The 22,479-nt window shown below is 39.8% G+C and overlaps 1 protein-coding gene across 1 annotated transcript in view; it reads left to right on the forward strand.

Moving 5' to 3' along the window:
- The window catches only part of PTPRK (protein tyrosine phosphatase, receptor type K), a 340,206-nt gene that overhangs the window by 144,686 nt on the left and 173,041 nt on the right, over window positions 1–22,479 (forward strand). Inside the window, exon 6 of the mRNA XM_019472633.1 lies at window positions 18,218–18,511. Coding sequence (XP_019328178.1) covers window positions 18,218–18,511 — 294 coding nt within the window. The remainder of the gene's footprint in view (window positions 1–18,217; window positions 18,512–22,479) is intronic.

A 22,479-nucleotide genomic window follows, 5' to 3' on the forward strand; every position in this document is an offset into this window, starting at 1 on the left:
CAAAGGCAAAAGTATTTTATTGAAGAGCAAAAGATTATGAACCTGGATGAGGTAAGGGCCAGGCTAAAGACACTTAGGTGGAATTACAGGTGTTTCTTTTTTACAGTCAGTTAATATATGGTGTAAATGGCATAGTGCATGAACAGAAACACTTTATTAAATAACTTGAGAAAAATTAGACAACATATCAAAGCAGAAAATATCTGGGTCACTTTAGTGTTTTCAAAGGGTACTTTGAGCTTCAGCAACGTTACTGGCCCCCTTACATTACACATTCTTTCTTTTATGTGTTGTAGAGAAAGAAATGATAAATAATTCAGGCCAAGGAAAGTATAAACACCATAGGGTTAGAATACTTACTACTGGGGAAGCTGTTTATACTGACTGTGAAAGAAAGGCAGACAGCAGGGCAAAGCATTTTGCCTTGGCAGGAGAGGTAGACAAGTGGTAGTTTTACCTTCTTTTAGGGTGTTGGTGCAGGCCAATCCAGTAACACTCATGGATTGGCCTGCACCGAGAGGAAGAGTTAAAGGAGTTCAGATGAGCTATTTTACTTGCTGACTTTGTTTACCTTCGCTGTTTATTTTTCCCCACACATTAAAGGGATGATGGGATGGGAGAAAGTTTTTCATAAGATATTATATACATGGGATGACTTAGTGCAGGTACAACATAATTATGGTCTTCTTACTATGTCTGTATTATGTTAACCATTCAGGGATGTAAATGAACAGAAAATTAATCTCTTTTTTTCAGTTGGTTAGCTTATACTACTTTAGCTCTGCAAAGTAGCTTTTCTTTTAAAACCAAGAGCTTTCCATTCATGCATCAGAAAAAAAGAAACTTGATCTTTTACAATAAAATGGAAAGGAAATGTGGCCGTGCAGCAATGCACCATTCATACCCTAAAAGAAGAGGTGAGTTGGAGCATTTATAGTTTTATGCAGAGGCCACTCACCTAGAATGGATTGAAGCCAGCGTTCATGTCTCTGTCCAACATACAATCAGTAACTTGACCACTGCTGATTTTTTCCTCTGGAGAACATGATAGCATCTTAAGAAAATACTGCTACTAGGCAAAAAATCTACTTAGTTTAGTATATAAGCTTAGGGAAGATACAAGAATGGGAGAGGCACACAGTGGTAACACTCCTTTCATAAGTCATCATAGCATCTAGCACTCTACAGCTTAAGATTTATCAAGCCAGAGACTATGTCAACATATTTGTGTGCAGTATCTTTGACCCTTCTATGAATTTGTCAAATTGTTTTTGAACTTGTGTTTTTGCCCATCATCCTGTAGCAATGAGTTCCCACAATTAACTCGAGTTAGAGAAGAAAATACTTCCCTCTGAAGCTGTAGGCTACTCTTTTTTAAAATTGTTACTAAATTTTCACTGCAAGAAATAGCAGAAGTCATTCCATATTAATCCTTTTCATACCACTTGTCATTTCATAAACATCTAGCATGTATTCCTTCAATCATTATTCTTTCACGTTGAGTAATCCAGTCTTATTTAATATCTCCACATACGGCAGTTATCCTGCATCTTTGATAATTTCTCTTTGCCCTTTTCTATGTCTTGTTTTCTAGCCCATCCGGCAGGAGATAGGAAGACCAGATCTGTATCTTTTATTTTAGATGTGAGTACATTATGAGTTTACACGGTAACACAAGATATTATGCTTTCTTTTGTGTTCTGTTCCTAATTATCACTGATACCTTATCTGGCTTTTTGTCAGAGTTGAGGTGATACGGTCATAAAATTCCCCACAGAGATATTATTCCTCTCTGATTATACTGATTTGGTCCATAAGGGATTCCCTCCTCACATGCACTGCTTTGTATTTACCAGCTTTGACCTCATTTGCCATTTTATTTCTTAATTCTTTAATATCTTAAGGAAAATGAGATAAGCTGGTTGCATCTAGTCACAAAATACTACCACCGCAGACAGAAATATTGCTGCACTAATTGGAGCCATGACAAAAAACCACATGTTCTTCCTAACCCTTGTAGGTAGACATATGACTTAATGAATGTGTTGCAGAAAATGGTTCAGCTTCAAAACAGGGGATGTAGAGACTCCTCTGAGAATCCCTGAGCCAGTAGGTTAAGGTGCTCTCTGGGGAAATGGGAAGTCTCTGCTCAAATCCTTGCTCCACTTCAGTCAGACGAGAGGAATGGATGTGGAACATCCTTATGCTGAGAGATTGAATAAACCACTTCTCTGTAGACACAATCCTGAACTGCCCTCTGAATGCCCCATGTTACTATCTAGTGCCCGACATGCAACTAGGCTGAACAGTCAAAACGTCATTTTGGAAATGCTAATGTAAATGTTTTTTATTGCAGCTATTTGCTGAATTTGGGTGAATTATTCAATTTTTTAATCTTAACCATCTCAACTTTTATTGAGTATTTTGCTCCACACGCACCCTCCACCCTCTCCCCCACAAAAAAAACCAACCCCAGCCTCAGCCTATCTAGCCCATTTCATTCCCAAGGAGAAGGAAGATTTTTGTATGTGGAGTTACTCTGTTTTCAATTTCTAAGCCTCTGCACTGAGGAAGGTATAAAATATGTGTGTGTGAGATTGGTTTGTGGTACCTCTGTATTCTTGGCAGTAACCAAAGTTAACTATAAAATAGGTTTCCTGCACTTGTGTGGCCCTGAGAAAGGAATTATTTGAGGACTGGAGAAAAAGCCAAAATTGGCTTTGTGCTCAGGGTCGCCTAGCCCCTGAATTTTCACTGGCTGGATGTGAGTACTAAACAGAAGAGTTTGCACCCTGAGAACGTGCCTCAGAAGTTGGGAAAAGAGGCTGTGCCAGCATGTCGGTGGGGAGAGCTTAGAGATACACATCTAGCTGAACGCTGACTTCTCAGTTCAGTGGCCAAGCCATTTAACAACTTAAAGTAAAACTCAAGTGAATTTTGGAAGGAAAAGCTATTTTAAATAAAAAAGAGAAGGTTTAGGGGATTTTTTAACATGTCAAAATGCTGTGTTGTGGCTTGTTATGCTTGGAAAAAAGTTACGTGCACCTATTCTGAACGTTTCTGTAAACCCAGCTTGCCTTTCCCATTATGGGGTGGGGAGGAGGGTGAATAACAGCCAGAGGCTTTCTTGAAAGCTGGCAAGATAATTATTTGGATCCAGAGGTAGAAGCCTAAATAGAGTTCAGTGGGGCAACTTCACCAGTCGTCTGACTGAGTTGACAGAACTGCTTTTTTTTTCCCTGAAACCACATTTATCCGAAGGGTAGCAAGTCCCATGAGAGAGGTTTCCTGGTGCTTGCAGTTATTTAAAAACAAACACACACAGTCCTTCAAAGAACACTCACACACCAAAAGTTTGAGGCAGGACTCTGGGATCTGGCAGGAAGAGTCATGACTTTTCTTGTCTTCATGAAAAGCAGTATTTAAAATTCCTGAAAAAGTGCTACTAGCTTTGTGTACTGGGGCCAGCAGAGCTTGCTGATAAAATTATGCAACATTTTTTCCCCATGGTTACATGCTTTTGTTACCAATACTTATGTAAAATGCAAGGACATCTTTAAGGTACTGTTCCTATTAGTTTAACTGGTAATACGGTGACATCTGATTTATTTTTGTCTCCAAGTACTATTGTAATGTGCTCATAGCAGCTTGGCTCAACATGCAGAACCAGCAAGCAGTCTTAGACAAAATGCCTGTATGCACGGGCAATCTGAATTTAACAAATAACATAGTTTACTTGTGTAATCTTTGAAGGTAGCAATCTCCATAACAGTGTATATTATTATAAACTATATTATTAGCAGTGGATCTTGTATTTGGAGAGGAAAGCTGTACCGTCCAATTTCTGCCCTAGTAATTTCTTCTCTCCTCGTTATTTCTGTAGCATTGTTGATTTTGGTTGCCTTTCTTACGTGAATACACAAGGCTATTACTGAACTTTCAGTGTGCTAGCTCAGCCTGAAGAGATGGTGATTAGCATCATATTCAAGAATTAAAACATGCAGTGGTAGAATAAGAAGCTGTACGTTCTCAGGTTTGCTCATGAAAAAATGAATAAGATAACTTAGAGTGGTTAAAATAAGGTAGCAAAAAAGAATGACATTTTTCTTTTAATTTGGCTATTATAGAAGTATATTTTATTTCAGATATTAAAGCTGTGATGAGATGAGAATCAGCTCAGTTGTCTGAATTAGGGCAGTGTATAAAAATTACCATTTATCTTGCCCCATATTTGATATCCCCGTCTTCAGTTTAGCCATTCAATATCAAAATTCCTGAATTTAACTAGAGAGAGATTAACAGAATACTGGAGCGCAACAAGGGACAATCACAACTGTTGAAACCAAGGATCCAACTAAATGCAGATTCTTAAGCAGTGGCCAGAGGAGGACTTCTCGGGAGGACAAAGAGCTTAATAAGCATACATGACATTTCTCCTGATAGCCTCTCAGTACCTGCTTCCTTTCAGCAAAGGTGCTGAGCCTGGTGGTTGTCTGATTAGTAACGGATAACCTTCATTTGCCCACAGCACCATTTGGCAATGAGACTGCTACTTTTTTCAGCATGAAGACCCTTCATTTCTAATTTATTTTTGAGCCTGCCTTCCGCTAGCTTCACTTGATGACCTATATTTGCTGTATTGGAAAAGGCAAAGATTAATTGAATCCTAACATCTCTCTGGTGTGTGATCATCTCTTTTCCAACATGAAGATCCCTGCCCTACTCAGCTGTTTCTCATACCGGGGGTGTTCCATGATTTCGGTCACCGATGTTGCCCTTTACTGAAACTTAGTCGTAAATAGGCAGATGCCTCGGCATAAACAGGCAGATGTGGAGGGCTGTTCAGGATGGTACTCTTTAGGTGATAAGCACAGTATTTAACAACAGTGCTGCCCCATCCTCCCACCCAGTGGAAGTGCAGACGGGATTTCAAAGTCAAACTTCCCCAGTGCACCACCATCATGTTGTCCATTTGTTCTGAGCAACGTTTCTACAAACTTGAGTGCAAAAGCTTCTGCCTCTCAGATAAGTGGTATAGGTATGATATGCAACCTGTATCTTAAGGTACGGTTAACTCTTAACTGCTAATGAGTGAACATTGAGCACTGTGGATTAGTTGTGCTATAGATCTACAGATGCTTGATCTGGATTTTATTTATTGTCCAGTTAGGTTATGATTGAATGGATCTATTTCCTGTGAGACCAGAAAGACAATCGGTGACTTTCTAGTCAGATTTTCCCCAGTGTAAGTGGTCACACTAATCACATAAATATCTCTACAGAAAAGCAAATGTTTGTGTCAGTAGAAGTAAGATGCAAAATTCAGACTCTGTTACTGTACTCAGAGAGTTGCTCTTCTAGAGTAAATGATTGGTCGTTTTTTGTCATATTTATACTTTGAATCTTTGTTGCAACAAACCAAAGATAATAGGTTATTATCAACTCATAAAAAGCTTCTATGAACTATTCTTCAGAACATATTTTTATAATCCAAATCACCTAATGCACATACTAATTTTTAAGCTGTCTATGCTTTTATGTCCTGTAGTGAATTTGGGATTCAATGCACTGGGTGTCAATTCAATTACAAGGACCTTTGTTGCACAAAGATAATAGGTTATTATCAACTCATAAAAAGCTTCTATGAACTATTCTTCAGAACATATTTTTATAATCCAAATCACCTAATGCACATACTAATTTTTAAGCTGTCTATGCTTTTATGTCCTGTAGTGAATTTGGGATTCAATGCACTGGGTGTCAATTCAATTACAAGGACACCCTCTTCATAGCAATGCTATCGTACTTGACAATATACACATTTTCAAACTCTTTTAACAGAACAGCCCCACCTGAAAAGTAGATCATGAAAATATCCCAATAAAACCAGTCTAAATACTTTTTAGGTCAAAAGCTACCCTATTTTCTGTTAATCTAGTGTTGCTGCTTTCTCTTTCAAAGGCAAATATTCTCATTCCTCATTTTTGTTGCACCAGCTAAAAAAAAGCCCTTAAACCAAACACGACACCCTCTCAGCAGTGAAGCTGTTCTCATGATATAAATGAAATGGTCACCCTTCTCCATTGACTACGTAAGAATTTCATCACCAGTGTCACTCTTCCACCTCTACTTCACAACACTGCATTATCAAAACTCTTAATAAATCATTATATTCTGTTCATTCCTTTAAAGAAACATATATCATAATGTGTTTCTTATTAGCATGCAGAAGAAGTGAGGATTTTTGTTCTGGTTTGGTTTTTTTTTTTTAGAAAGCTCTTCCAGGCTTTTCATCACAGTCAAAGTCCATTTGCCAATGACAAGGTGGGCAGCTGCTTTGTTACCTATTCCCTTAATTTCATAGGTATTTCTTGCCGTCTGTCTAGGTGCTGTGGCAAGGATGTTGGTTCCTTTTGGCTACCCCTATCCCCCTGCCCCTTTCTGAAGGTGGCTTTCGTAGTAAAGCTAAGCAGATGTAATGGCCAGCACCTGCTGAAAAGGTAGTCTCAATCCTTGCCCTCCCTTTTCCTCTCTCTCAAGCACCGGGACTTGTGCTCCTGCTTCTGTGCTGACACTGGCTTGTGTCTGAAGCCACTGGGAGCTGCTTCAGGGACCCAGGAAAGCAGGAAGCCTCCACGTACACCCCCACCAAGATCAGTTTGAAACCTAAACTGACTTGAGTGCAGAGTGGATGACTGGCACTGCAAGCGACATTGATGGTGGGAAGTGGAGGAGCAGGGTTGTCCTTTCAGGTAGGCATTAAATGATGTGTAACTCGCATCTATGATGTAAAACTGTGGTGTAAAAATTAACCAAGTGGGTTTCCATTTTGGTTTCTGTTGGTTCATTGCATAGATTGAGGGAAGTGTCTCAGTGCCTCCTAAAATTAGCCCCCTTCTCTGTCATTCCAGTGGGCTGCCTTCTGACATTTTTGGCAAGAAGTATTTGGGCATGCTGTAATAAGAAATGTAAAGACATTGCTGGTGGGAACATCTAAATGTGTCTTGGAAAAGGCTATGAATAGAAATGGAGGGACTTGAGCAAGGAAACAGTCCCTCAAAAATAAGTTTGCTGAGAAGTGATGGATTCTTTCATTTTTTCCCCATAGACTTGAATAGTCTGAGCACACACAAAATCTCTAGATAATCATTAATGTGTAACCCATATACTAAATTGTATCCATTTTTCCTTTGATGATAGTATTGAAGTGCTGACAGAAAGCTTTTAACTTCAATGAAATGGGTTACCTGAGGAAGAACTTTGGAGAAGGGAGGCATTATTTATCCTGTTCTACACTCCTGGATGCCATGCTGGTCTGAAGGGGAAGGTTTTAAGTTCATCTGTCTCCTGCGCATTTGTAAGGGTCTTGCCTCAATAACATGGTGTGTGAGCTGCTTTCCTTCTTTCCTTCTTCCACCTCCATGCATCAAGGACCATGGTTTGGATTAATGCTTACAGTAAAATCAGTCTTCAAAGTATGTAGCTTCCTTCAATGGATCAAATAACCAGAAATAGAAAGACACAGGAGGAGGAATTGGGGCTGCCTAGATGGGCCCACGGTGCTGCTGGGTGGGTGAAGTTGAGGGAGAACAGTGCAAAGTGGTGGGGTAGGAGAAGCCTCAAGTAAGTGATGTGGCACGTAACCCTGTAGGCGTGCCAACAACTTGCAGGTGGCTGGTTGTCATACCTAACAACCTGCACAGGTACTACATGGCAGTGAGCAGTTCTGGGAATGCTAATGGTACCTCAGGTGCCAGGTGAGCAGGTGTATTACAGAGGATGGGGAGGGCTGGGAAGGTGAGATGTCCATGACTCACCTCGTACATGCTTTAAGTTTCTGTAATTACTATTAAATAAAACTGTAAATGCTTGGAAACCAAAGCCATGCCAGCTATACCTCTCAGCTGCGGGTACTTTATATTTCAGTTCCCTTCTGGTACAGCAATGCGTACAGCTCATTGCACTTGAAGAGCATGATACAGTTTTGAATTCTGCCTGGCCCATGACACTGTCCCAACAACATGTGAAACGTTTTTCTCTGTCATTTAAAAGGCACGCAGGAAAGCTGATGATAAAAATTTGGGTTAGCACTGGCTGGTTATAACGTGTCTTCCAAAGTGAGACATACAGGAGTCTTCCTGGACAGGCAAACACCCTGGCAGGGGGGTCAGTCAGTATGCAGGAAAGTGCAGATCTCCCAGGTAGCACAGTTGTGTCATCAGTTGAAGAAAGCTCCACCTTACCTAAGAAATACAGCTGGGTTGTGTGTAGGTAATTCCAAGTTGTTATCGATAGCCTCATGCAGGTAGGGTAGATAGATGGCTTTCACTGAACTCCAGGAGTGCTGTCTGGGTGAGTTTTTTTAGCTTTCAAGTTTTGTAGAGATGTAGAGCTAGTAAAGCATAAATCTGTGATAGATTTCCTTTTTTTTTTTTGTCGCTGAATTCTACTGAAATGCTCTAGTTTTATTGCAGGGTGTTTGAAGTATTTGAGTTTGATTATAAATATGTCAGTGTAACATTTGTCCAGCAGAAAGTTTCTGCACTTAGCTTGTTTAGGCAGTGAACTGAATGTGAGCGTGTCTATAGCATAACAGCAATGCAAAAATCTTTGCAGTATCAGTTTATTGGGCCAGTTCAAACTTGAAATTAAAAAAAAAAAAAAAAACCAAGGAATTTTACAAGTACTTGAGATGCAGGAAGAAAAAGAAAACTATATTCTCATTACATAACTATGTAAAAGAAAGTCCTGGAGTCCCTAAATAATATTTGTCCTTCTTCAGACACTCTTTCCCTAATCTGTAGTTTTATTCCTTCTCGTCATTGGCAGCATGTGGATGCATGGAGAATGCAGTATTGTCAAATATCCCATTGCAAAGCCTTGTAGAGTTGAGAGTAATTCTTTCTTGGGAGGTACCAATTGAAGGCATTCAATGTTCTTCTTAACCTGCTGGTTCCTGACAATGAAGGAGATAAAATATTTCTTTCCAACAATAATCTCGATGTTGGGATCTCAAGGAAATTACTGATACATGTGGATAATGAAGTCATTGTGATCAAGTCTTTGCCCGAGACATTTCTATAGCTGACTCATTTATACTGAGCAATTTTTTTTTTTTTTAAGATTTGAATGTCTTCTCACTACAGGTGCCTCTTTTTCTTACATGTATTCATTTTTCCTGTAGGAGTGTACTGCATAAATGTCTTTAACGCAATGCAATCTTTTTGACAAAATATGTCATACTCTTCTAATTGATTCCCAGAGTAGCATGGCCTACTATCATTCAATAAATAGGCATGTGTTCTGTTCATAAATTGTGTGGAGGGATGACATGCTCCAATTTTTAGAAAGACTTTTTTTTTTTACATGTAAGCTGGGCATGAGCTTAACCTTGTTTACAGTTTCTGCTGACGATGCTAAAGCTGCACACTGTTCCTTTTATTTAAAGGAAGATGATAAAATGAATGCAGTGGTATTTCAAATCAAGGTGAATAAAATGCCACAGTGATGCATAGGATATAAAATCACTATGCAGAAGTTAACAATTTTCACCATTGAAATAATTCTTACTTCAGCACTTCAGGTGGTCAGTAACTGCCACGTTGCTTAAATACATTTTAGTTGCATGAGCTTGCAGACTTTGTTGTACTTAGCACACAAACTTGATATATTAGGCAGGTGCTCAAAGATAAATCAGTAGTGCTCAAAGAACCCTTCTGCTGTGAGCATAAGCTTGTGACATAGTATCCCCATTTGCAGACCCAAAATTAGAGATGATACTACGGTGAAATATGTCAGTATCCTACCTAAGCCAGCGTTGTGAGCTCACTGTTCAATTTGCCATTTCTGTTTGTTGCTGGTTTTTCCTCCAGTAACTGATTCTCTAGGTAATAACTTGAATCTCACTGTGTTATAGATATTTATTTTGAATGTTTGTTTAAAACAGATTCTTTCAGTTTTTCTATTCCAAGTAATAAAAGACAACGAAAGTGGTCTTGCAGACTCTCTGAAGTGAGTTGGATAAATCACTTGATAACGACCTAGTCACTAAGCTATTGCTTAGAATGAGTTCTTTTGTTCCACACAACTAACTCTTAATTAAAATGTAACATTTTGTAGGTATTGTGTCTCAACCTCAGGACTAGCAACTAGTGCCAGATACTGAAGAGTTGTGATAAATTGTATATTAAAGTCGCAGAGAGAATGTTTCTGAGTCACAGGAATTAAGTCTGCATAAGCATCATTAAAAAGAAAAAAAATGAGCTGGAGAAGAAGCTTTGTGGCAGAATAGCAGATCACAAGCTGTTCCAGTTTCTCCATGCAGCCACCATCACTTATGGTCGCAGGACAGCAGCTGAGATAAGTCTGAATTAGCTTTTGATTTTTTTTTTTTAATATAAAGGGAGGCTTGTGGCTATTTGGAATACTTAACTGTAAAAACCTACCGATTTCTACATAATATTCTGTGTAAAATCATTACATGGTGTAATATGTTAAATGCTGACAAGGTTTTTGCTGTCTTCTCTTCAGTATACTTTTGGGGGGAGATGTTAACTTGCATGAGCAGCAGGAACCCACAATAAATGCTTCCTCCAAGTTGTCTGCAAAAGACAAAGGTGGGAGCAATAGAAAACTTTCTATCAGAAAAAAATAACAATGTAGAAAAATAAAGCAGCTGTTAAAATGAGTTAAACTTGATAAGCAGAGAGAAGTTTTTGACCATTGGGGAAAACAAGCAAAAAAAATTCTTGGAAAAACAGTAAATGAGTTTATGAACAAATAGAGAAGCCAGGCAGTGGCTTAGGGAAATATTAATTAAACCTGAAGAATGGCCAAGGCTTGTGAGAACTCCAAAGAGCTTGCAGCTGTGGTGGAGTTTTTATTGCATGAATCTATAACCAGCGTTTGGTCTTGGAGTAGAGGAGGTGATTCTAAGACTCCTCTGAGGTCTGTGTGTGTTACTTTGAGTGTTACAGCTGGTTTAAGCAAGTGTGCCCTCCTGCAGCCTGTGCAACATGCGCTGCCTGCAGTCAAGCTCATCCTGCTGAAGCCTGTTTTTGACTGCCACCGTGCCTGGGTATCTTTTGAGGTGAGACACAGGACCAAGCATGGGTTGGGCGGTGGTGTCTCATGCCCAGGTGGTGGTGTGTAACTGGTGCAATCTACCCAACTGAGGGGGTAGGAAGGTGGTAGACAAAAGTGTAACTGTTGGGGTGGAAAAAGAGTTTGGGAGCCAGCTGGGAACAGAAAAGGCTGTTGTGGCAGCTGCCTCTCACTCCAACCCCTCCCTTTTCCATGGGCAACCCTACAGTAATTGAGGACTTGCTTGTGCACTTGCTTCTTTATTCTGATGTTTTTCAGATGCATCATGTCTTTTGGGCAGGAGTAATCTCTGTAGCTGATGCATAGTATGGCTGAGAATAAGCTTACACTTACTCTCCTCCTTTGCCACAAGAATAAGGTGGGCTGCCCAGGTGAGAAAATCAAGTACCACTACATGATGTTGCAAGTGAGAATCCCGTGAGCTAAGCCCATAACAGCAGCATTTCTCTACTTAAGGATGCATGTGTGTCTGCATCTTTGAATTGGTTAGTTAAGATTGTCCTCATGTAACTTTTGTTTATTGGACTTCCCATGTGAAGTCTTGGCTAGTGGTTAGAAGGTCTCAGAGCAATGTACATCTAGAGTTGTGTTCTTAATAATGCAGAAAAATAAAATGTAAGTTGGAAGAGTGACAGCTTTTTCTTTTTTTTTTCTTCTTTCTTTTCAGAAGCCCAGTAGAGTACCCAGCTCCCATTAATGAACTGTCCTCAGTGTGTTGAGCAATCTCTTTGATGCATTGGCTGTTGGGTTTTTTATTTGTCTTCCATGTGTTATACAACAAAACCATTAAGGACCTAACTACTCACTAGAGATGGCATGTATAGGGTGACAGACTGAGCTGTAAGTGTAGTCTGTCATGCAGTGAAAGTGAAAATGTGAGATCTTGTTGGAAATCTAAACATAAACTGCACAGGCTTTCTGTGACTCTGAGGTTCATTATACCTCTGCTGTTAGATCTGTGCTTTCAGCGTGGGATCCCTCAATCCCCTGCATTAACCTGCTTTTTTAACTGAGCAGAAGAATTTCTCATCAGGCAAGTACTGCTTTCTGTAATGCTTCTCCCCTTGGCAAAGCCCCCTGTTTGTTTTAATACAGCTTTTATTGGTGCTGAGGGCAACAGGTCTTGTCGGGCTGCTGTCAGCGTAGAAGACAGCCAGGTGTCCTTTCAGGCAGGCACAAGTCCAAAATAAACCTTTTTGTCTTAAATTCGGAATTTTTTTTTAGCAAAAAAAATAGTACTAGCAAAGCAGTACTTCCTAACCATTTTGGAGAGTTGAAAGAAAATATTTCTAGTTCATATTAAAGATATGCCACATGTGGAATGATTTTTCTAAAAATAAAAGGAACCCAGTATTTGTGCTGACAGTCTCCATGCTTTGTTTCTATCCTCAAACTTTTCATAGCTCATTTTGTGACGACCTTCACGACTGCATAATTTCTTTCAGTTGTACTTCTTCAGAGCCTTACCTATTGTTATCTTCTATTTTTTCCCCCGACACATCATTTATAAGAAGACATCCATTCTTTATCTGACTGAAAACACTCAGATAGAGAATGCAGAATTTCCTACAGTATTACCAGTTATTGTTCTTTACTTACTGTTCTCACTGTTAAATTTGTGGCTTAATACCATATTTGAATTTAAGCTTTCAGTCACCACTTCTTGTTAATTCTTTTTTTCCATTGGACTAACCAGTTTTTAAGACTGAGAATTTTGTTTCCCTGCAAATACTTGACTGCCGTAATTCTTTCTGCTAAATCTCATACGTTTTCTCCAACTTTTAAATAAACGTTCCTGGTTCTTCAGTTTTTCAATATTTTTTAAAATGTGTGAATCCCTAAAGCCATATGTAATCTTCCAGTACAGGAAAAGTACTGAAACAGTATAGCTGTTGCATGGGATTTGCAGCCTGCTTCCCCACACTGCTCTGGCTCTGTGCCGTGGGTCTTCTGACACTGCTTTGCCACAACGTCTCTGCATGCAATATGGAGCCCAGCGCAGAGGCACCAGCGCTTCTGCACGGGGCCAGCTCCTGGCAAGCAGGGGTTTTCCACTTGGCCTGTATGCCCTGGCTCCTTCAAGAAACCTTGGGTGTCCCAGACTGCACTTCCTAGGGCCCCTGGTCCCAGGGGGCTTCATATGGCAAAGATCATGCTCTGACTACACATAGCCAATGCGGGTCAGGCACTGAACCTCAGCTAGAAACCCAGAGTACTTGCAAGAAATGTGCAGACGTTTCTTAAACAGCTTTGCAAGAAATTTCCCTGGAAGAGAAAATGAGTTTGATCTAGGTGGGAGCGGAGTCAGTCTTGAGACATTTGTGGAGGCACCTCCACTGTACTCCCTGGAACATCCAGTATTAGCTGTATTTATTTGGATTTGTCTGTTTGTTTCTCTGAATTATGAAAAATTTTAAAGGAAATTTGTATTCTTTTGATTTACCTGCTTTCTTGATAGTTTATTGTGTAGTTAAGACATACCGATTTAAATTTCTGGAGGGGTGAGGCTGATGTTTGGCTTCTTTTAATGAACGAATGTTTTGTTATACTTGTAAAAGTTAAGCTTTTTATGGTTAAACTGTTGATACCCACCAGCATACCAACTGTATAGCTTCATGTAAGGTATTTGACAGAGAAGGCTGAACGTGCCGACACCAGAGGGAAGGCGCACTGCGTGTGTGAGCAGAGGGAGCTTGCAGGGTATTATTAATGTGTGGAGGCTCCGTACGAGGCAGGGATGGGACAGAGAGTGGCAAGAATGAAGGCGTGCACTGATCTTCCATGGTCGGGCTGTGTGGTCACCAGCCCTCTCCTCCCCACCTCCCCAAACCCTTCTGCTGTGAGCAAGGCAACAGTCTCCTGTGACTGGTACACGTTATGCTCAGAAAAACATGACTTCATGTAAATAAATAAGATTTTATCAAACATGGATCCAGTATCAGTTTTTCCTCCAAAGTGGAACAACTTGTAGGATTCTGGTTTGGTTTGATTTCCGCCCCCGCCCCCCCCCGGCTTTGAACTGACCATTAACAGTATATGATTACCACTAAGATACTAATGAAACTCCCTTCCTTTATTTTAAATTTAGGAGGTGTTTAGTCTTGGAGGGCAACATAGTAGAGCTATTGTCACCCAGGCTGGGTGAATAGTATTAAGCAACATAGTATGCATATGTAACTTAGGAATGTAGGAAGTTCTATGCATACTAGTTACTGTACTAATAACACTAGTGACCTTCTCTGGTTGTTTTTTCTGTCTATGAATACATAATTATTTGCGTACAATATTTAATATTAAGAATATGACACAACTGCTTAACTGTAGTAAGACTTATCGCTGGGGTTGATGCTGCGTGCTTATTCTAGTCATTGGTGCCTAAACATCACAGTACATTTAATATATAATGTCATATACATACTGATGTGAGCATAATGTACTGCTAGTAGCTCAGCAGAATGGGAACTTTGTACTGATGAAATGTCAGTCTTAATTTTTGATTAACTTAGCTGTGGGCATTTTATGTCAAAACCAGAACTGGCCAAATACTGCAAAATGCTATGCATGAAAATACTTTCATTTCTTTAATGTCTTGCAGATGTGCAAGTGTTCTTTTCATATAGTCTTTCAGAGATGTTAGTGGCCATGTGTACTGGAAGGGATTTCATCAGATTTAACACCTTTAAGCAGTGGCTAAAAAATATAGTCAGAAAATGAGCCAGTAATTAAACTAGTCACACTGGAAAAGGAATTCTAAAGTTTGTGCTGAGCAAAGGAAGAAATGAAACTCACCGTGCAGGGTCTTTGTTCAAACTGTTTAGCACATGTGTTTTCAATACCTGTTGGAACTGTGATTCTACTGATGAGTTGTTAAACCATCCATGGGTTGAAATATTTTTTCATAAAATGTTGTTTAGAACCTTTATGGCTGTTCACAGAGGGTTCGTGGCTGAGAAGAGGGGAACCGTGCTCAGTGAAAATTGCTTGCTAGGAATACTGTGTGCCTTAGCCACATCTGCTCATAATAATTGAGGAAGGTGGGGGTTTTTTTGACAGAAATAAAGGGTACAGTTCCCTGGTTTGGTTGCAGTGACCAGGGCAGCGGGGGAGGTCACCGTGCTGCCTGACCTGGCTGCGGGTGTGGGTGACTGGAAGCCACAAAATGCATTCGCCGTAGCGGCTGTCGGCAGACAGAGTGCCTCGGCAGGGCCAGGCAGGACAGGGGCTGCCGTGATGGGTGAGTGGTGACCCTCAGCTTCCTGCAGCGCTGCCTCTGATCCAAGCTCTGAACTCTAAAGCTCTCACTTGGCCTGACTGAAGCTGAGTTTTTATATTCTTCATAAACCAGACCAAACCTCTGAGAGGGTGATTTTCTTTGGGGTTCCCTCTGATGCATATCTCTCTGGTTTTTTTAAAAAACCCCCCCTCCCCCCCCCCCCCCCCCGCCCTGGCCATATAAGAGGTTTTTCATTTTTGACTGACTGACTTCTTAGGACACTGCGAAACAGTGTGTTCATTACTACTAGGTGGACCCAGATTGCTAGAGTGAAAAGCCAGCAACATCATTTCCTTGAAGGATGTGAATTCTGTTTAAAAACCCACCGAAAGAGGAGTATTGTTGATATGTGTGATATTTGCTACGGGAATGGCAACTAAAACGTTAATAATGGCTTTGTTCTGTCTTTCCGTTATCAATGGCAATTTTTAGACCGTAAAAGTTTCGGGTTGCTGTATATATAAAAGGAAATTATGTGATTTGAAATTATAATTGGGGAATATTTGATGCATCTGGTTATAGAGTAATGAATGAGAATAATTAATAGAAAGTTAATTGGGTAACATCAGAAAAGTTTATTCTGGTATATTGGGATTGCATGCTTCAGTTGATACTTAGTGTACTTTTGGGATTTCTGGTTGCACTTCACCTCTGGTTCTGATAGTATATTGTATTATGAAGAATATTAATAATGCTGCAGAACAATTACTTGTTCATTTGGTAACTAATTAAAATTCATGCATAATTTATTGGAACTGGGAGAGACTTTATAAGTAAGTCTCCTTGTCCTCAAGAGCTTAAAAACAAAATGCATATGCTAATATAAGAATACACTTTACCTCTTAACATAAAAATTTAATATGCAATGGTATATTAGTCTCATTAATGTGAGGTTTTATTTGTGATAATTGTGCTCTTAATCAAAGCGTATACGTTTAAACATAGCTTTATGTTTTAGAGGTTTATAACTCGGACTTGGTAGTGTATCATGCTCATCAACGTTTATGTTTTGTGTCGTAATATACACTGCATCAGCGTTTATGTTTTCTGCCGTAATATACACTGACCTTAGAATTCATTAGGTTGACATTTAATGTGTTAGTTCCGCAGCAAATAAACTGCCCTCATTAAGCCCAGCTGCATTTCTGAGCTTTGATGCAGGTAGGGATCTAAATTAGTTCATATGCACATTTCTTGCCAAAACAGGGTAAAACATGTTAATAATTAATTGAGATACTTTCCAGAGTTTTGTAAATCCCGAAGCAGAAACGGGAACACCTTGGAGCGTTCACCTTTTCACTCCAGGAGAAGAAAATGAGCTCCGCTTGCAGCCACTACTGCACGTTCACAGATTCCCTGGTCTACAAACTGAGTGGCTTGAGATACAGCTAATTTAGAAAGAAGTCTGCAAGAGATCCTTTTGTGCCAAAACATGGGAAACTTGGTTGCTTACAGAGCTGGTAAATACACTGTTGGGAGCCAGCTCTGGTATCTGGCGGGGAAACTTTACTGCTGGATGTAGAGAACCGGGGAGTCGTTAGCTGAACTTCACCTTGCAGGGAGGGTAGGATGTCAAAGGAGGTCTGGAGGCCCTCTGCGAGTCTCTCCATCACCACTCCCCACCACGGGCTCTGTCAGTGCCACTGGTGGGGTCATTCCCGGGAGGCAGAATATGTGCAGTGCTTCTGCGTCCTAGCTTCTCTTGTGCAGAGGGGTGGGGGGAGCGATGATGAGAAGGGCCCTCCTCTAGGGAAATGTTATGGTCTGGGTTTAAATGTTATTTTTAATATACTGGCCATGAGATCCCTCTACCTGCTCAGTTGCTGCGTTGTTAGTTCTGCATCGCTGCTGTGCGAAACCCCTGTGTGCATTGAATTTAGCATTGTTGCCTAATTAACTGAAACAAATTAGTTGAAATATGAGCCATCTGGAATGAAAATGAACCTTCCGTGTTTATCAGAGGATTCATTTTATTAGAAAAGTACATGTTGCTTGTGATTTGTTTCTTAAAATAAATCACGCCGAGGCAATGTGCTACTTCTCGACGTAACATTTCTCAGGGTAAGGGGGACTTCATCTCCCCGCTTGGTCCATTGTTACCTTTTCACTTTGCAGCTGTGTTGAAATACTTAGGCGGAAGCTGATGAGAACAGAGGAAGACAAAAGGCCTTAACGTACATCCTCTTGTTTGAGTTTCTAAATCAGTAGTAAGTTACTGAAGAATAAAATAATGTTACGTGTCGTTGCCCTACATCTTTGTTTTGTTATTCTTCTGGCAGCTTTGCTCAGTTCGGAGTATTCTGAATGCCTGCAATAGGCATCTGTATCTTTTACCCTAACTGCATCTCGTGGGTTTCAAATGAACTGCAGTGATAGTCATTTTTAAGAATATTCTGTGCAGGGCTAGTGTATCAACTATTGCAACTGTTTCTTTATGGAAAGTACATATATGGCTTCTGCCAATAAAAGAAAATAAGTAACGTTTCTGAAAATCTCAAGTTATTGCTATAGTAAATTATATAAATGAGCATGAACCCATATTTTTTTTCAGAAAAACTGTTAAGTAGCAGCAATATATAAATCAGAGAGGATTTTGTGGTCCCTAGCTGTGATTTTTAAATGGGAAAAATAGCATTGGGCAGATGCCAGTGGCGCACCACTCACGTCCATCAGCTGAAATTCTCCCCAGTTCTTCTTCTTTGATATCAGTTTGATTTTGCTTTCGAGTGTTGAAATCTTTGCTGACCAAAACCTGACAACTTTCTGTGGAAAGAGCCCTCTTCTTAATGGGTTTTCCAGATTTTGTTTCATCGCTGGCTTTTTCTTTTGTCTCCCCTACAGAGCCGCCTCGGCCGATAGCACCCCCGCAGCTACTGGGCGTTGGGCCCACGTACTTGCTCATTCAGCTGAATGCCAACTCAATCATTGGGGACGGACCCATTATCCTGAAAGAAGTGGAGTACCGAATGACATCTGGGACCTGGACCGAAACCCATGCCGTCAATGCACCAACTTACAAGCTCTGGCACTTGGACCCCGACACCGAATATGAGATTCGGGTGCTGCTCACCAGACCGGGCGAAGGTGGGACTGGACAGCCAGGACCACCGCTCATCACCAGGACCAAATGTGCAGGTGAGTGCTGCTTTGGAAAAATGAACAACCAAACGAAACTCTTTAATGATTTAATTGGTTGGCAGGCGTGTTGGCTCTAATTAACTTGTAGCAGAACTCAAGGGTTCCCTTGGCACCCACAGGATCCCCAGGTGTCTAGGCCAATATGGATTTGCTGCGTCCCCTGCTTGCCCGGGCACTGTCCAGGTTGCTGTTTGCTAACCCTGGGAGGGTAGGTTAGGAGACGGGATGTTAGCAAGCTAAGAAAACATTTTACTTCTCACGCGAGGAAGGAGACGTTATCATTTCTAGAAAGAACAAACCGCCTGTTTTTTCACCTTCATATTTTCACTTGTACTTTTAAGTAAACTTGCACATAAAGGTACTTGCATAGAAAAAGAATCTGTTTAAGAAATAGAATTTTACAAAAAATGTGGTATATTTTTGGGTAATTTTTCTTTTTCCAAGCAGATATGCGTGGCCTGCCAGAATCTCTGACAACTCCTAAAATACAATAGCAAATATTAATAGAGTGTTTTCTTTTCTCCATTTTTGACCTACCACCAGCAAAATCATGCACTGCTGAATCTAGCAGCGCACTCTAAAAAATCTTGAATTTTTTACAGTGCTGTTGCGTGGCCAGCACCAAGAAGATTAAGCGCTGCCAACTTCTCTTATATGCTGTTCCTTCTAAAGCTACTTAAAGTTATTTTAATCTCAGCTTTCATAAGAAGAAAGATAATGCCTATGTCTCGTAGTTGCAGATGAGAAAAATTATAGATTTGAAGATCAGACTGGGAGGCAAATAAGTGAAAATTAAATTGTGTGGGTTTTTTCCTAATTTCAGGATTTTTAGGGCATGATTTAAAGTATTTTTAAGTTTGCACTATATTAGATTTAGCAAAGAGTGCCGATAACCATCTATTCAAAGCTGCACTAAAATAGTAAGAAAGAAGAGCTGCAGTTGCAGATTTCCATGTGTCATGTATATGTATGCATATATAAAATGGAAATATAAATTAAATATTTTTTTCACAAGTTGGTGACAGACCTCAGTGGGACAGCTGTTCAAGTTCTCATCATTGATTTATTTTGTACTATTGGTTTAGGCATTGTTCTGAAAAAGTAGGAATTTGAAAACAGCTTCTATTTTAAAGAGAGCTGAGACTAACAAATCCCAAATGTTCCGGTTCTTTTTCCTAGCGCTTGCTTAAATATAATTTCATTTACACAGTGTGTGACAGACTAAAGCTTTTTAATGGGAAAGGAGAAGAAAGGAAGTCATGATTTATGTAATGTATTTTTAGAAGCCAGTTAGGAGAAACAACCTTATTGTGAGTGTTATTTTATTTTTAATTTGTTTTTAACTTAACACTCGCATATAAGGCACCAGAATCTAGTCTGGCTTGAGACAAATTTTCAACTCAATTTAATCCAGTATGAAATGAAGCAGATCAAAAAAAATACTTGGGGGAAAAAAAATCTGAACTTCCGTGACAATGTTATTTTAAAAATAATAAAATTTCAAATTGTTTACCTCGCAGTAAGACTGATTCTTCTTATTCCATGAAAATGAAGGTGAATAAATGTTACTATTAACCAGTTTCAATTAGAAAAAGGTGAGTCAGCAAGGGGTTGTGGAGACTGAAGGATTGTGCTCAGCATCAGAGATGAGTCAGGGACGGCACCAGGTTGAGCAGCAGGTCACCCTGCTGCCTCCTCACCTGCCTGGAAAATAAAGACAGACCTTCCTTTTCCACAGTGTTCTCCCAAGGCTTCTGTAAGATAACTGCAAGCCCAAGTCAATACAAATTTTTTTTTTAAATATTTCACTCGTAAAAGGCAAACTATAAACATAAAAATTAGTCTCTTCCAAAAAGACGATTTATAAGAAAAGGTAAAGCTAATAATGGAAGAGCTCACCCTGCAGTCTCTGCTGCTGCTGGCATTGTACGAGTGACTGGCAGGTGATTTACTGTGCCGTGTTAGATGACATCTCTGCAGCAATATCTTCTGGAGATTCTTCAATTATTCCTAATTCTTGTTTCTGACAAGATCACTTACTTTTCAGACAGATACTCTATTTTTCTGTCGATGTTCTTTGTCAATTTTGTCTTTCCGTAAGTTTTGTACGTATTAGTTCAAACTCTGAAACAAGTTATAACTGATTATCTGCTCAGAGTCCAATGGAGTGGCGGGAAATAAATGAATTTTCAGCATGAAGTTTGACTGCTCTCTATATGGATTAAAAAGCACACATTAGCAAATGTGGTTCTGATGAGGTTTTAATGTTTACATTCCAAGTAGCAACAACAGCAAACTCACTGACACATCAATAAGAATAGGTTAGTATTCTGCTTTCTGTTTATTTAATATGTAAGCAAATATTAGCATTGTTTTCAAATGAAGATTGAAAAATATTTTTTCTATAATTCATTCAGTATTTATAACTTCATGACATTTCTTAATAGCATATTATTGATCAGGTGGCCTGTGCTTTGTTGGAGATGTATCCTACTTCTGAACTATTTGAGCGATGATTGTATTTATGCTGGTATCAGACATGCACTTTTATTATTAGGTATTTAGATCATTTTCCGTCTTCCTCACAGCAAAACCAGTGTCTGGTGACTCATTTAGTAAATGTTTCCGCTAATGCTAAACAAAATTGTTTTCTAATTAAGAGATAATTCTTCTGCTAGTTAAAAGTCCTCCACCAGCCTGTTTGTCTCCTCGGCATTTCCCAGGTAATCTGTCCTGCGCTGAAGCTGAGTGACGGCATTTAGCTAGAAAACTTGCATGTTGTTTTATCAGTCTGCAATTAAAGATAGTGCTGAGTAGTCAAATATATGAAACCACTGAGTCTTTTTAAATGGCTGAAGTAAGACTAAAACATGTGAAGCAAAACATTATTTTCCGACACTATCCTCCTTAATAGCCAGGTGTATGCTTTGTATTTCCATTTCTAAGCGCAGCTGAAATCAGTGCAGAGCGTGGTGGTGTGTACCCGGCTGCGTGTGGTTAGGCACAAATCATTTCAAGCTGCTGATGCTGGAGGCTGCTTCCTCCCCCTCGATCCTCGCGGGGCACCTGGGCTTTATTTCAGTATGGCTACACCTCTTGCACAGTGTCATTGCTCAGATTATTCACTTCTCAAGCGTTTTAAGACCAGAACCAAAGGCAGAGGGTAGCACTTTAATCAGAAGTAATCCTTAAGGCTGTTTTCTGTGGCTTTGGGGCGTGTTGTCCTGAGCATATCCTCTGCATTGTGATTGCCTTTCCTTTGGGGGGGTGTAGAAAATATATGGTATTCTAAAATTGTCCACTTAGCATGCTTTATCAACTGTAAGTTAGAAGTTACTCTCTTACATTGGCTGCTGCTTCTGAGTAACAGCTCACAGCTCAGTTTTATGATTAACTGATATTTTAGTGGCAAAGGAGGTCAATAGTTCAGCCTGTCCAGAGCTTAATATATGTACACAGTGGAATTGCTCGCTGCTACTTTACTGAAGTTCAGTGCAAGGGTGTGATTTTCAGTAAAACATGAAGAATTGTAGAGCAGTTGGAGAAAAAGTCCTGGGTGTTTTGGGGTTTTTTTCCAAATGACTTGATATTAGTAAACTGTTACCTGTATTATTTGGTTTTGATAATAAAATGAGTAAGGGGGAGGGGAAGCTTTATAGCTTTATCAGAGCTGAGAATGGAACAATATTTTTTTATTATTATTATTATTATTATGTTGTTGTTGTTGTTCAAAATCATTATCCGTCACAGAGATCTAGGTATTGGTAACAATCAGCCTCAAGGCACAATAGCAGAGATGCTGGTTCAGCGGTGCAGTGCTGGTGTATGATCGCCTGCAGTTGAAGGCTTGGGAGCTGGGCTCCCTTTTGCCTGCCCTTTTCAAGCGCAGAATGTTTGTTTACAATTTGCACATTTATTAATTTTGGTAACAATGTACACAGAATACAGGATACTGCTGAATTCCC

This window comes from Aptenodytes forsteri, unplaced genomic scaffold (genome assembly GCF_000699145.1).
Source record: "Aptenodytes forsteri isolate BGI_AS27 unplaced genomic scaffold, ASM69914v1 Scaffold82, whole genome shotgun sequence".
Classification (NCBI taxonomy): Eukaryota; Metazoa; Chordata; class Aves; order Sphenisciformes; family Spheniscidae; genus Aptenodytes; species Aptenodytes forsteri.